The sequence below is a fragment of the Leptonotus elevatus genome, chromosome 9 (genome assembly GCF_054856555.1).
Source record: "Leptonotus elevatus isolate MCC_2025b chromosome 9, RoL_Lele_1.0, whole genome shotgun sequence".
In the NCBI taxonomy this organism is placed as follows: domain Eukaryota; kingdom Metazoa; phylum Chordata; class Actinopteri; order Syngnathiformes; family Syngnathidae; genus Leptonotus; species Leptonotus elevatus.
In genome coordinates, this window is record NC_141247.1 from 21,676,304 (window position 1) to 21,692,114 (window position 15,811).

The 15,811-nt window shown below is 39.8% G+C and overlaps 1 protein-coding gene across 5 annotated transcripts in view; it reads left to right on the top strand.

The window, feature by feature from the left end:
• gria2b (glutamate receptor, ionotropic, AMPA 2b) overlaps nucleotides 1-15,811 on the top strand; it is a 43,669-nt gene that overhangs the window by 17,191 nt on the left and 10,667 nt on the right. For all 5 annotated transcript variants that reach the window (XR_015095991.1, XM_086085279.1, XM_086085278.1 and 2 more), the window contains exons 4-13: nucleotides 4,434-4,630; nucleotides 6,472-6,525; nucleotides 6,601-6,759; nucleotides 7,877-8,044; nucleotides 10,130-10,234; nucleotides 10,342-10,449; nucleotides 12,208-12,414; nucleotides 12,515-12,882; nucleotides 13,881-14,079; nucleotides 15,292-15,539. Coding sequence is in view for 4 of the 5 variants with exons in the window: in XM_086085279.1 (XP_085941405.1) it covers nucleotides 4,434-4,630; nucleotides 6,472-6,525; nucleotides 6,601-6,759; nucleotides 7,877-8,044; nucleotides 10,130-10,234; nucleotides 10,342-10,449; nucleotides 12,208-12,414; nucleotides 12,515-12,882; nucleotides 13,881-14,079; nucleotides 15,292-15,539 (1,813 nt within the window). In the remaining variant the exon portion in view is untranslated. The remainder of the gene's footprint in view (nucleotides 1-4,433; nucleotides 4,631-6,471; nucleotides 6,526-6,600; nucleotides 6,760-7,876; nucleotides 8,045-10,129; nucleotides 10,235-10,341; nucleotides 10,450-12,207; nucleotides 12,415-12,514; nucleotides 12,883-13,880; nucleotides 14,080-15,291; nucleotides 15,540-15,811) is intronic.

Consider the following 15,811-nt stretch of genomic DNA (forward strand, 5'->3'; position numbering starts at 1 on the left):
AAAAAAATCCCAAGAAGTCATGGCCAAATAGACACAGGCAGTCGACCATTTTGCTTTTAAGTGGCCATTTTTAGGATCATTTTGGTCATTTTCAGAGATTCTTCAAAGAAAACGTATCCCTTGAAGCCAGTTTCAGTTAGCAATGTCAAATTTGGTAGGCATGTCAATCATGAATAGACCCACAAAAAACTCTCAAGAAACCATGTCTGAAAAGTCATTTAGTTAAGAATTGGCCATTTAAGGGTCATTTTGGTGGGCCTTAAAATAAATTAAGCCTGACCTGGGAATGTGGAATTTGGTAGCCATGTCTGTGATGAGTAGACCCACAAAAAATCCCAAGAAATCATGACCAAATAGACAGAGGCAGTCGACAATTTTGGTTTCAAGTGGCCATTTTTAGGATCATTTTGGTCATTGTCAGTAATCCTCCAAAGAAAATGTATGTTTCACTTCGCAACATGAAATTTGGTAGGCATGTCAATCATGAGTAGACCCACAAAAAAGTCTCATGAAGTCATGGCCAAATAGACACAGGCAGTCAATCATTTGGTTTTAAGTGGCCATTTGTAGGATCATTTTGGTCATTTTCAGGGATTCTTCAAAGAAAATGTATCCTCCGAAGCCAGTTTCACTTAGCATTGTGAAATTTGGTAGGCGTGTCTGTCATGAGCAGACCCACAAAAAATCTTAGTGACTCAAAATGGAGCATTATTGCCTTTGCCATGGATCCCATGCGATCGGACAGGTGTTCCTAATGTAGTGTCTGCTGCATGTACTTGTCAGTAAAGTGGCTCGATGTGCGAATTGAAATCATCCCAGCCGACGACGACTCCCTCGCATCCGTCAAACGCGCACGCACACACGCCAACGCACACATCCCCGCATCACTTAGCGACCTGCTCAGTCACTTCCAGCGCTCTCCTCCGCCTTCCTTCCATCCCTTCCTCTCGCCACACATTGGTTGCCATGGGAACGCGAGGATCACACTGACCTAATTAGACAGCCGTGCGATGGCGAAAATATATGCACTGCGGTCCCCATCGGTGCCCGTCGCGCTAGTACAGTAAGCAGCAGGTTTCATGCGGCATTTGTTTAAGAAGGATTTTTTTTAGGTAGGCGGATTTGTCCTTTTTTTTTTAAATATTGTTTTTTATTCTGAGACAGGTGCTGAGTCGCGTTGTTGAATGGCACAAGAGCATGAAGAGGAGAGATTGGGGGGGGGGGGATTGGCGTGTACAGCATGAAAGGCATCCAAGGAGATGCCGTAGATTGCACAGAGGATGCGCGCGCGTGTGTGTGTGTGTGTGTGTGTCATGTTAAGTGTGTGTGTGAGTGAAATGGAGGAAAGAGCAGCACTGCACTAAATCCTTGCTAAGCCAACAAGCAAGCCAATAGACTCTCTTCATACGAGTGCATCATAGCAGACTTCGCGCATGCTGTGCATAGTATAGCAGATTGCAATGGAGGTTTGTGGGAGCGTCCTGCGGCATGGGATTAGGCTGGGTGAAGCAGCATGTGGTTCATCTATGTGATGTTGGAACGCCCACAGCTCACAGTAACTGTGAACATTTGTATGTTTGTGATCAGGAGCTCGATTATACAGTGTGTAAGTGGTCAGGATGGCCATTGCATGTTTTTGGTCTGGATCGCAATTTGCGTTCAGAATTTCGATCAAGTGTGTGGTTACAATTAAATTACAAATATACGTTTGCGATGAAGGTCACAGTTTTTAAATCAGGATCACATTTGTAGATGATGAGTCTCAATCATTTCCGACTAAAACGACAGCTGCAGTCACGCTTGTAAACATCCGACTGTTACTTGGAACGGAGAAAAACCATCATTGCACAATGAGCCACATGCTGCTTCACCATGTCTAAACCTCGATACATGATTATCCCAAGCGGGAATGACCTGTTTTTTAGCTCATGGGTTAGCCAGAACATCGTGTCCTCGTTGTAATTATGACACGTATAGATCCTTCAAATAAAAGTGCGAGTCTCCCATTTTCCTGCGCCGTAAAAAACTGAAATTGATCGATATTTCACCCCCCCGCCGTCACGCCTGGATTACATACGCCAGGCTTTTTTTTTAAATAAAGCACAACCTGCCGATCGATATGGGTGAGATTCAGCTGTGAAATGTCTTTAACTCGCGAGGAACGTCACATTGATCAAGAGGCGTAATTAAACGTCTCGTCTGGGCCGGGAATCTGTTTTTGAGGAGGGAGGAAAAAGGGAAGAAAAGGCCAAACAAGATGGTGATATAAAGACTGCAGGAGCACATTTGGCCGCTCCACTGCACACTCAAAGACTCGTTAATCAGATCCGTTACGGACGTTTTGCACACTTGCGGAGAGATTTCATTGGATCTGTCGATTAGTCATCTCGCAGCTGGCAGCTCAAAAAGGAATTGAAGCAGAAATATGTCAGAGTTTCACCCAGAGTAAAAACAATTAGAACCACAATTGTGTCCCTGATTGCTTTTATTAGTGTGCTGCAATAACTCAAAGTACAGGATTAAATATTTCAAGGCAAATTATTATTTTTCCTTACCAGACAGTTTTTGTGCGAGAGCATTTATTGCTTCAAGCATTTTGACTTCAAAATCTTAAGCTTAGAATTATAGTTTAGCACGTTTTGCTGCACCTCGAGAAAAACACTCCACTTGAAGCTATCGTTTCCCGTCCGAGGTTGGAAAATCCGAGAAATGAGCAGAACTCGGTCGTAAACGGAGCAGATATCATCTGTCAATTTGTGACAAAGTCGCTAAGGTGTCAAATACTTGACAAGAACCCGAGTCGGAAAGTGATCATCATAAAATACAGGCAGAGGGTTTTTTCGTGTTGTTTATGCTAGCTTTGCTGCTAACGCTACTGCTGAGAATTGCCATGTTAACATTGAGATGATATTACAAAAGGAATATTTCATTTAGCACAAACTGTACATTCATAGACTTGAATTTAGGCTCTTTCACCTGTAGGGGGAGCCCTTAAGATTGAAACCTAATGTTAATTCCTTTCTCTGTTTTGATCTTGTTGACAGTTTTAAGACAATCGAAGAAAGAAACAGAGCGAAAAAGCAATCACCGGCAAGGATAAGAAATGATGGAAAGTGTACGCAGTCATAAACTGTTGGAGATGCTTCCCCTTTCACACTTGGTTGCGATGCAGAATACCTGTGACTCAGCCTGACAAGCTTGTTACATAAAAGCACTGAATCACGCGCTTTTTAACGAGCCCGATATGGCAGCCAATCGGCAATAAACAAACAATGCCTGACCGTGAATATGTCGTGTCTGCCATATTATTGAGCTTACTTCCAGAATAATGACGCTGCTTTCGCATGAGCTCGGGCAGACCGTTGGCTTGCTGTTGGTTGGTCAGTTAGCCATTCGGTTAGTTGGTTTAGTTTGCCAGTGAGTTTGTTGATCTGGTGGTTGGTTAGTTGGTATGTTAGCCAATTGGTTTGCTAGTCAGTTTGTTGGTTATCCGGTTTGTCAGTTTGTTGCTTAGTTAGCTTGTTAGTCAGTTAGTCGATTGATTGCTTAGTCGGTTGGCTAGTTTGTTGGTCAATTTGTTTGTTGGTTGGTCTGTTTGTTAGTTTGCTAGTAAGTTACAGCAGTGTGTTCGTTAATTGGTTGGTTTTAGTCAGAAATTTGGTTCGTCATTAAGTCGGTTGATTAATCGGTTGGCTAGGTCGTTGGTCAGTTTGTTAGTTGGTGAGTTTTAGTCAGTAATTTGGTTAGTCATTAAGTCGATTGGTTAATTAGTTGGATAGGTTGTTGGTCAGTTTTTTGTTGGTTGGTCTGGTTGTTAGTTTGTTAATCAGTTACATGAGTTTGTTAGTTTTATTAATTTGGTTAGCCATTTAGTTGGTTGGTTAATCAGTTGGTCAGTTGGTGTGTTAGTCAGTTTGTTTCGATTTCTCACTTGGTCAGTTGGTTGGCCAGCTATTTGCCTTGTCAGTTAGTTGGTAAGTTAGGTAGTTAGTAGCCAGGTGTTGGGTTTTCAGCCATTTGGCTGGTTGGTTGGTTGTTATTTAGTTGCTCAGTTAGTTGGTGGGTCTATGTTGGTTGGTCAGTTAGGTAATAGGATTTAACATACCCATTATACATAGAATGTTGTAGAGCGGTTGTGCAAATGAAGATGTCATTAAATGATCACCCAGATCAAATAGATAAAAGGTAAAGATGAGTTGTTACAGTCCACTTGAATGGGGGCCAAGTGATCAATTTGATTCTGCGTGTGGAGGTCCACCCACTTTGTCATGCAAATTAGCGGAACAGTGAGTCCATCAAACGAATCATGCACACATGTTTAGGCAACGTTCTACCATCGAATGTCTTGTTCTGCTGTTTGATGTTGAGATTTTGGTTGCCAGGGAAACGAGACCCCGATGCTTTAATGTGATTTTGCGTTCCCCCTTTCACAGGCCTGACGACGCTTCAGGTGGTCTTAGACACGGCGGCCGAGAGGAAGTGGCAAGTGACGGCCATCAACGTGGGCAACCTGAAAGATGAGCGCAAGGACGAAGCGTACCGCTCGCTTTTCCAGGACCTGGAAAACAAGAAGGAGCGCAGGGTGATCCTGGACTGTGAACAGGACAAAGTCAAAGACATCATGGACCAGGTCTTTTTTTTTTGCACTTCTGCTACTATCGCAAAACATACAAAACTTAATTTGCAAATTGGCGAGGGTTCACTGTATTCCTATAAATTCTCACTTTACGTAATAAAACCGTCATCTATGCGCTTATGTCTCAGGGAACTCCAGGTAGACATTCCAGGTTCCGTACCCTGGTCGCAGATACAAAATGTCATTATTCAGATCTGCCCGAAGCCGTCGTTCCGACAAACAGAGGCGCCAGTCAAGCGGCGGGATTAGCTTCAGGTGTGTCACACCTGTCAAGCTTTCAAACGTTACAAAGCCGATCAATTTCCCGTCTCATTTTTCTACCCGCGTCGCTGCTGCTGTTGATAAGGGAAAGTCGCTTTCGGTAGCTCTTCCTGCCGCAGTCGTCACTGTCAACACCACAGGTTCTTCATGCAGCGGGAATGGCCGCAAGCGTCAGCTACGCTAGCTAGCGAGTCGCGCACTTGGCCTTTGGAAGGAATTCAAAAGGGATGTCCTCCTGAAGTTGGGTAATACGCATGGAAAATTCCAATTGGGGCTTAAGTAAGGGTGAGCAGTAAGGCCTTAACATCTCACATTTGAATCAGTAATGATATTAACAATAATCAAAGTTTTGCTTTCTGCTTTTTGCCTCTTGAAATTTGCATTATTGCCCTGGATTACCAAACAAGCTTTAAAACAAGTATTTTTCTCCAACATGTAGCTGGAACCAACTTCCACAGAGCTGATTTACATAAAACAAATGTTTACAGATATTGTGAAAAAAAAGGTCTTACGGCATGTAAACCCGATCCTTAATAAAAATCAACATTTCAAAAAGTTAATGAATGTGAAACTATTTTGCTGGTGTTGTCTGTTTCTTCAGTAGAATTACACTCGCTAGTTGCCCTTTTACAAGAATAGTTGCTGGAAGGTTCTTATAAGTCATTAGGTTGGCAACTTTTGTAAACTAGCTCCTCCCTGTTTGCTGCCAAGTTGTTAATGAAAAGAACTGAACGTTAGCACTCTCAACTAGAAGCTACCCCAACAATTTTTTTTAAAGTTCAGCTAGACCATATACATTTTGTTCGATTAATTGCTCAGCCCGAGAAGATGTTCCTTTCTACATTATTGAGTAAATTCCTTTTTTAAACTCATTCAAACCCAAAAAGTTAAAAAAAAATGTTTTAATACTTTGTCCTTCACTCCCAAAAACGTATTTATACGTAAAAAAATATATATATATTTTTTTCTTTTTTTATGCTGAAGCATACAGAAGGCAGAGAGGTGGCTTAAAGCAATGGTAGTTATTACAAAAAACAGCCAGCAGTTGGCAGCAGAGTATAAGAGATCAACTAGGGCCATGTTGCAAAAAGCTCTTTTCCCCACTGTTTTCAACAGGTTTGTGAATAATGATGAAACTTAGCTATATTCTAATGCTAATTGCTGCAAAACGGAAACAGATACAAATATACTTTTTTTTCCCTGATGAAAGAAGAGACTCCAGTAAACCAGCCGGGAGCGAAGGGGGTTGCTTCAGTGAAAATGGCTGCAAGTGAATGAGTTAAAAATGAAATGGTTGAAATGAAGTATTGGCTGATAAATCTACTATTTCAAATTCCAAAAGGAGTAGTTGGTTTATTTTGAACATCGGTATCACAAAAAGAAGTAGCATTGTTGAGATTGTATGCAGGATATCAGTCTACAGGTGCTCATTTTAAGGGTCTGGTACTTAATTGATTATCAGAAACAGTTGTGAATCTTGATATAATCCAGAAAGAAGATTTTGATGTACTCAATTTTGCACTTTCCAAAGTGCTTACCCATGTTTTTAATGGCTCTGATCAATTATTCTGCAGGTCATCACCATTGGCAGACACGTAAAAGGCTACCATTACATCATAGCCAATCTGGTAAGCGTAAAAACAACCGTTCAGGATTTTCCACTCCAAATCCACAAAAGTAACCACAACCCGTCGTGTTTCCAGGGTTTCGTCGACGGCGACTTATCCAAAATCCAGTACGGCGGCGCCAACGTATCGGGCTTCCAGATCGTGGATTTCGAAGACGCGCTGGTGTCCAAGTTTGACCAGAGGTGGGAAGCCCTGGAGGAGAAGGAGTATCCGGGAGCAGACAGTAAGATCAGGGTGAGTCTCGGACTCGATGTTGCCTCTTGTAGCAGAGAGCGTCCGACGTGTACGTTATGTGCATTATTAAGCAAGTCTGGCCAAGAACACCGTGTCACTGCGTATGCACTCCGGCAACGTCCGGCCTCATGGGATTGGGAATCGTAATGAATCTCATGTTGTGCTACTGAGCCGCTTGGAAAACTGTTCAAGCTCACTGAAATTGAAAGAGTCTACATTAAAGCGCTTCATTATGCTGAGGTGGGAAGGACAGCGGACAGCTGCAAGTCGTTTGAGAATTGTAGAATATATATCTATATATATTTATTTACTTACTTACTTACTTACTTACCTACTTACCTACTTTACTTAATCCTTACCCATATATATTCCATATGTTTAAAAAAAACTAAAAAACTAAAACTGATATAAACTACTGTACTTTTTAAATGAAACCCAAATGCTGATGAATGATTTAAATTGACAAAGACGAAATGAAAGACATTTTCACTATAATTATAGTTTTAGTGTTATAAATGCTTGTTTTCATTTTTGAAGCATTTTTTAAAATTATTTAGTAACAATTTTTTTCCAATTTTAGTTTAAATTATTTTGTTCATTTTTGTGAACTATAATAACCTTACTCCAGCCCTTCTCAATAGAATAAAGTGTAATTGCACCTCCACTACAGTAGGCGGCGCTCTCATTGTTATAGAGCCGGGCCGGAGTCCTGCAGGTTTTGGATGTTTCCCTTCTCCAACACAGCTAATATATGACCAGCTCATCAGCAAGCTCTGCATGAGCCTAATAATGATCCTGTTGATTAGAATCAGCTTGTTTGGAAGAGGGAAACCTCCAAAGCCTGCAGGACTCCGGCCCTCGAGGACCAAGTTTGCCCACCCCTGTGTTTATAGAGTGTGCAAGGAGTGTTAGCTCCTGCACTGCCATAGTCCACTTCCTTGACACCAAAATTACTCTCCTACTTTGCATCGAAAAACACGAATAAGGAAATCTGCGACGCTTGGAATTACTTTGTATAACCCAATAATCAACTAACTATCTATAAACCTCCAATTTCTTAAGATTTGCCTCCATTTATACCTAACTCGTGTCTCTTCCTCCGTCTACTGCTACCTAGTACACGTCGGCGTTGACGTACGACGCGGTGCAGGTGATGACGGAGGCCTTCCGCTACCTGCACAAGCAGCGCATCGACTTCACCCGGCGGGCCAACACCGGCGACTGCCTGGCCAACCCCGCCGTTCCCTGGGCTCAGGGAGTGGAGATCGAGCGAGCGCTCAAGCAGGTAAGACGCGGCCGCCGCGCTGGTCTGGTGGCGCGTTGCCACGGCAACAGTAGATTTAGCCGCTTTTGGGAAGGCGCGGACGACAACAAAGGCGGCGGGGATCGCGCGGTGAAGCACAAGATTTGGTGTCAGTCTCTTTCTCTTTTACCCCCAACAAACTCTTCAAAAAAGATTGGAGCGGTTATATTCATAAAAAGAATAATGAGTCGTTATTTGTTTTTATAGCAAGATAATTCAGACTGTTTAAGCTGTTTCTGTTGCTCTTGTTTGCATTGTTGGTTTCCTGGAAGGGAGACAAACAATTGATGTTGCAATTTACAAAAAATGAAATACTAAACTTTTTTTTCAAGCAAAATAATTGTTCACTTTTTGGGGGGGGTTTATTTCCCCCCAAAATAAAAAAGTTATTTGTGGCTGCACTTTACTAAAAAGGAAAGTAATTTATTAAAGTTTGTTATTTATTTTATTTTATTTTTGTCATGTTTTGTACTGTTAGTCAACACCATTTGTTTCTTAAAAAGAAGACAACAGATGTTCCACTTAAAAAGATGTAAAAATGTTAGTTATGTACTATTAAACTTCTTTTAAGCATAAGAATTTTTTGGGGTTTATTTCCTAATTATAATTTTTTTTAAGTTATTGATGGCTGCACTTCACTAAAAAGAAATGATTAATGTCGTTATTTAATATTTTTTTCTTATTTTGTTACTGTTAATCAGCATTGTTTGTTTCTTAAAAAGAAGAGAAACAACAGATGATGTACTGAAAAATAAAATAAAAAAGTGCAGTTATGTATTATTAAACTTTGCTTATGAAGCATAAGAATTTTTTTTTTTTTTCATTTTTGGCCTTTTTTTTTTTTTCCAAAAATAATTATTGTTGGCTGCACTTTACTAAAAAGAAAATGTTAATGTCGTGACTCGTTTTATATTTCTTAATATTTATTTCTTATTTTGTCGTATTTTGTTACTGTTGCACAGCAATTAGCATTCTCTGTTTCTTAAAAAGAAGACAAACAGACGTAGCACTTTACTAAAAAAAAAGAGAAGCTTTAAGATGTTATATATTGCTAATGATTTATTTCTTATTTTGTCGCATTCTATTTTTTCAGACTGTTCAAACTGTTCCCTATGTACTTATCAGCATTTTCCTCAAAAGAAGACAAACAGCAGACGTTGCACTTTGCTAAAAAGAGAAGATTAATGTCATTATTTTATATATTTTTCTTATTTTGTCGTATTTTGTTACTGTCAGACAGCATTGTCTGTTTCTTAAAAAGAAGACAAACAACAGACGTTGCACTTTACTAAAAAGAAAAGATGGTGTATATTTCTCAATATAAATTTTTATAATTCAGACTGTCTCAAATTGTTACTAAAAAATGTAAGATGATTTACTACTTTTGTATATTACATCCCTAATGACAAAACACGAAGGCTATTTTTTGGTTGTAAATGATTTTGCTTTTCTGGTTTGTGCAAGGCAGATGTGCACCAACTCAATGTGAATTTTCAAGGGGGTGCTTGTTGTTAAAAAGTTTGAGAAAAAATATTTTATGGAGTCGTTTCGGATTATCACTTGGGCTTCATTAAACCCAAAAGCAAAAAAAAAAAAGAAGTTTTGCAGACTTTCTTCTCTTTTGGGAAGATATATTAAGAACACATTCTCCAACAAATCAAGAGTATTTATTTTCTTTCTTTGTTCTTTTTTTTAGATTTTTTATGTGTGGCAGAGGTCCAACGCCACTCTGTCTAGCAATTAATCAGAGTTGGCAAACCCGGGTCCAGAAATTTAAATTTAAAGCCCTGCCGCAGTTTGGCCTTAGCCCTTGATGCTAGCTAGCTAGTTCCCTAAAAGGTAAACCAGCACCATAGAAGCTAGTTACGGAGCTAGCTGGGGCTAATGCCAAACTGCGGAAGGGTTTTTACTTTCTGGGCCTGGATTTGCCACCTCTGCAATCAATTCAGGTTGATCGTTGAAATTGTCACTTCCGTCGTCTTTAAAGACGTGGCCGCTCCATTAAAACGATCAATTCCGCTATTCTCTTCAGCATCTTTAAATTCAAAAGACGCATTGTTGCCACAGGTGCGCGTGGAGGGCCTAACGGGCAACATCCAGTTCGACCAACACGGCAAGCGGGTCAACTACTCGGTCAACATCATGGAACTGAAGAACAACGGCCCCGTAAAGGTAAAGTCTCGCTCGCAGCGAGGAGGAGAAAAAAAAAAAAACACTCTCAAGATTAACGACGTGTGTCTTACGCCGACGGGCGCTCATGACTTATTCATGGCCCGCAGATTGGCTACTGGAACGAGGTTGACAAAATGGCCGTCACCAAATCCGACGTCTTTGCCAACGACTCGACGGGAATGGAAAACAAAACGGTCATTGTCACCACCATCTTGGTAAGTTATCGAGGCCAACGCTTTGACGAATGGCCGCTCTGGCTGATGTAATTGGTTTGCGGGGTGTTTGTCCTTTGGTTCCTCCGGGTAACATTAAGACGGAAAGAGCAAATGTTGCGCTGCTATCATTCGTCTGGATTTGCAACACCAACCGATGGGCAGTAAGACAAATGATGACTGAGGATCTACGCAGACATAAAGAAAGAAACAATTTCAATTAGTGGTGTCACTATCGAATATTTTTAGAATCAATTCATTTTTTGATTATTCAATCAATTAATCAACCAATCGGATAAATTTTAATTTGGCATTAAAGTGTATTACAAAAGCATTTTTTTCTGTGATTACTGTTTATTAGCCAGTGATTAGTGTTAATTTCGTATAGTGATTTTTTTATTTTATTACATTTTTTGGAAAGGGGGGGATTGATGTTGTACTATGTTACCTGTTTGGAAATGTCTTACACAAGATAATAAAAAATATAATAATGAAAAAATCCAGAAATCAGTAACAGTTACTGTTGATGGTCAATGGTTCCAATAGTTGTCAATTCATTTGATAATCGCTAACTTGTCATAGGGCTACTTGATTATGGAAAAAATAATAATCGCAATTAATTTTGGCAATAATCAGGGTTATTATAGTTTTGGAATTTTTCATTTTAGTTAGTTTTTATTTCGTTTGGAGTTTTGTTTTTTAAATTTAGTTAGTTTTAATTTGTTTTCAGAGTTGTTCTGTTAGTTTTTATTAGTTTTAGTTATTTCATAAATGCTTAATTTTAGTTTAGTTTTAGTTAGTTTCAGTATTAGTTTTAGTTTTTTTAAGTGTGTATTACTTACACCATGGGAGCAACGTCATCTGAAGGTGCTTTTCTATTGGCTGCTGCTAGATGACGTCACTTTTGTGTGACACACTTTTAAATGTCCTTATTCCGGTTAATATCAAAATAAATCATCCCCAAAGGCTCATGCATTAATTTGATTACCAAAGACTAAAACGAAGGACATTTTTGCTATAACTATATATATTATATTAGTTTCAATTAGTTTTCGTTTTTTAAAAAGCATTTTCGTTTTTATTTCATTTCGTTAACACAATTAGAATTTTAGTTTTAGTATTTTCGTTAGTTTTAGCTAACTAAAATACCCTTGGCAATAATTGAAATCACGATTATTTAAGCAATTATTTATATTTTGGGACAAAACAAGAAAATGTTTAAACATTTAAAAATATTAAGACCAATTAAAAAAATAGAAACACTATAATTATGGAAGTTACTTTTGGACAAAACAGAATATATAATAATATATATTTATTTATGTTGGCAAAAACCCGAAGTTGGAGTGCAGCATGTGTACTGTATAGTAGGATGATTTTTTTGGTACAAAACAAAAAAAAAATTAAATGTAAAAAACTAATTAAAAAAATATTTAGACAAATAGAACATTTTGAAACACTATAAATATGCAAGTTCCTTTTGGCTGAAACGAAATTGATTAAATTAGTTTAAAATTTAAAAAGGTGAAAATGTATAAATTTAAACAACTCTTTTTTATGAATATTCTGATTTTGTAATTGTGGAGTGTAATAATTGAAATTGTAATTGAATTTCGATTAATTGCACAGCCCTAACTTGCCGATTTAATCGATTAATTTTGATAGCTCTAATTTAAATTGAATTCCGTTAAAAATGACTCGGGCAATTATGCTAACGATAAGCTTCCTAAATGATGTCATTTTGCAATGGCCGTCTTTTAGGAAGCCCCTTACGTCATGCTGAAAAAGAACGCCGACCTCTTTGAGGACAACGACCGCTACGAGGGCTACTGCGTGGATCTGGCCGCCGAGATCGCCAAACACTGCGGCTTCAAATACCAGCTGAAAATCGTCAGCGACGGCAGGTACGGAGCCCGGGATGCCGAGACCAAAATCTGGAACGGAATGGTCGGCGAGTTAGTGTACGGGGTGAGTTGCCTCTTCTTCTTCTATTTTTTTTTTTTTTTTGCTGAAACATTCCGAGACGCGGGAAGGACTGAAGGTAATACTTCCCGGGTTTGTTTTCCAGAAAGCCGACATCGCCGTGGCTCCGCTGACCATCACGCTGGTCCGAGAGGAGGTGATCGACTTCTCCAAGCCATTCATGTCTCTGGGGATCTCCATCATGATCAAAAAGCCTCAGAAGTCCAAGCCCGGCGTCTTCTCCTTCCTGGATCCGCTGGCCTACGAGATCTGGATGTGTATCGTGTTCGCCTACATCGGCGTCAGCGTGGTGCTCTTCCTGGTCAGCCGCTTCAGCCCGTACGAGTGGCACACCGAGGAGTACGAGGACGGACAGATCCAGACCAACGAGTCCACCAACGAGTTTGGCATATTTAACAGTCTGTGGTTCTCCCTGGGGGCCTTCATGCGTCAAGGCTGCGACATTTCGCCAAGGTAGCGAACATTGAATTGTGGCGTAGCTAAAGAGAATTTACACATATTTCATTCTGCGCCCAAAAAAACTAAACAAAAAACATCTCTATTATTATTTTGCCCATTTTTGTTGCATAAATGTGAAAGGGGGAGAGTTCTAACAAATTTCTCATTCAAAACCATTCAAACTTCAAAGTATTCACCGATTTGTAACATTTTGCTAACTATTTTCTACATTGTCAAATATACCCTGCCACAGTTTGGCTTTAGCCCCAGGTGCTAGCTAGCTAGCTTTCAAGCTAGCTCCCATGGTGCTCGTTTACCTGCTAGGGAGCTAGATGGCTATCTAGCTAGCATCAATGGCTAAAGCTTAACTGTGGCAGGTTTTTTACTTTCTGGACCTGGATTTGCCACTTTGGATAGCAACATTTTAAAAATTTGCTTTCTCACGAATGATTCCTCATTTCTCATCTGATTCAAACCACTCCAACTTCAACTTATTGACTTAATTCATAACATTTCAGCAACTACTTTCTACATTCCCAAATGTACTTTTCTCACAATTTCACAAAAATCACAATTCAATTTTTATTTTTAAAGTTTTATTTTTTATTTTTACTTTTATTTTTGAAACCCTAAATTTAGCCTGGGTTACTAAAAGTTACAGAGCTTCTTCCCCGCATATCCATATGCAGTATATGCACATTTCCACTACTTTTTTTTTTTTTAAGCTGCTGTGTTTATTTATTTATGCTCATGTTGTAAAATGAGTTTGGACTTCTTTGCGAGCATAGTTTGTGGTATATTTACAGCCGAAACTTTTTATACAGGCAATTATTTCAACAAATGTACTCGTTCCCGTTTATCAATGTAAACCAGATGGGGGCCATTTTGTTGGCTCTCCTAACCTTGTAGTTCCTGCTACTGCATGTATAATTACTTGGTTGTAAAATTCAAATTAATGACTCTTACGTCATAAATTGTAGCTGTTTGTGATTGTGATTGCGTTTGGGTGACAGGTCCCTGTCCGGGCGCATCGTGGGCGGCGTGTGGTGGTTCTTCACGCTCATCATCATTTCGTCTTACACGGCCAACCTGGCCGCTTTCCTCACAGTGGAAAGGATGGTGTCGCCCATCGAGAGCGCCGAGGACCTGGCCAAGCAGACGGAAATCGCGTACGGCACGCTAGACTCAGGCTCCACCAAAGAATTCTTTAGGGTAAGGCGTCAAGTTGAACTCATGCGACCATTTTAGACGTGCTGTTCTTTCATTTCATTTTCGTTATGTGTTGTAGAGGGACAATGTACATTTATGAATATTTCAAAAATTCAATGTAAATGCAGCCGATTATAGCCACAAGGCAAATTTCCATCAAATGTCTTGATTCACTTTTATTTGGGCTTCAATGTTTTTATGCAGACTCCCCCAAAAACAATAATAATGTTTGTAATGTGTGTCAGAAAAACACTATCTAACATTGTACTTTATAAAAACATACATTAATGATATAATAAATTCGAACATAAAGCAGTTTTTGCTTCAATTCATCGGATATTGTGCTGCTCCTTTTAGTGCGCGTGCGGGAGCGAAGGGAGTTGCTTCAGTGAAAATGGCTGCGAGTGAATGAATAAAAATTTGGACAATCGATGAACTTTAAAATTAATTATTTGAATCAACCTAATTATTAAAACCAGAGGTGACAAATCCAAGTCCAGAAAGTAAAAACCTTGCCACGGTTTGGCTTTAGCCCCTGATGCTAGCTAGCTCCCTAGCAGGTAAATGAGCACCATGGGAGCTAGCTAGGGAGATAGATAGATAGCTAGAACCTACAACTAAAAACCCTGCCACCTGGGGCTAAAGCCAAACTGTGGCAGCGTTTTTACTTTCTGGACGTGGATTTGCCACCTCTGGTTTTAATAATTAGGTTGATTCGAATAATTCATTTTAAAATCTATCGATTGTCCAGATATTAACTCATTCTCGCAGCTATTTTCACTGAAGCAACCCCCCTTCGCTCCCGGCTGTTTTACGGGATTTTGACTGATTTTGCAAGGCCCACAGAATATTGTGTTGTATTGCCATAAAAACCTGGAACCTACCAAATGAAAGATTAGAGTCCCTTCTTTCATCAGGAAAAAAAAATACATTTGTATGTGTTTCTGTTTTGCAGCAATTAGCATTAGAATATACCTAAGTTTCATCATTATTCCCATTCCTGGTAAAAACACTTGACAAAAAGAGCTTGTTGCAACATGGCCCTGGTTGATCTCTTATACTCTGCTGCCACCTGCTGGCCGTTTTTTTGTAATAACTACCATGACCTCTTCAGGTCAGAGGCTGCAACGTGTATACATGTTTTTGGGTTACTTACTAATGGACGATTCTGCCATTCATTTTCTCATGTATCTTCTCCTCCCCCTTTCCCCACAGCGTTCCAAAATTGCCCTCTTTGACAAAATGTGGACGTACATGCGAAGCGCAGAGCCCTCGGTGTTTGTGAAAAAAACCGCCGAGGGTGTCCTGCGGGTGCGCAAGTCCAAGGGCAAGTACGCCTACTTGCTCGAGTCCACCATGAACGAGTACATCGAGCAGCGCAAACCGTGCGACACCATGAAGGTGGGAGGCAACCTGGACTCCAAAGGCTACGGGATCGCCACGCCCAAAGGATCCTCATTAAGGTGGGTGGAATAGTATAACAATGTGTCCAATGTTGTTATAGTATCCCACCTACCCTGATGTAGCTTTGCTTATGTGTCTCTGGTTTGTATTAGGACAAAAAAAGGTAATACCCCCCGACCCACCCGCAAATCCCCGTTGCAATTTATTGTAAGTCGATAAATTGCAAAAAAAATAAATAGTTTTCATCACGAATGGGGTACTTTGGATATAGTTCTTCAAAAAGCAATATAAATGACATAAGTGCACTGATGAAAAGTTGATAAATTGCCCA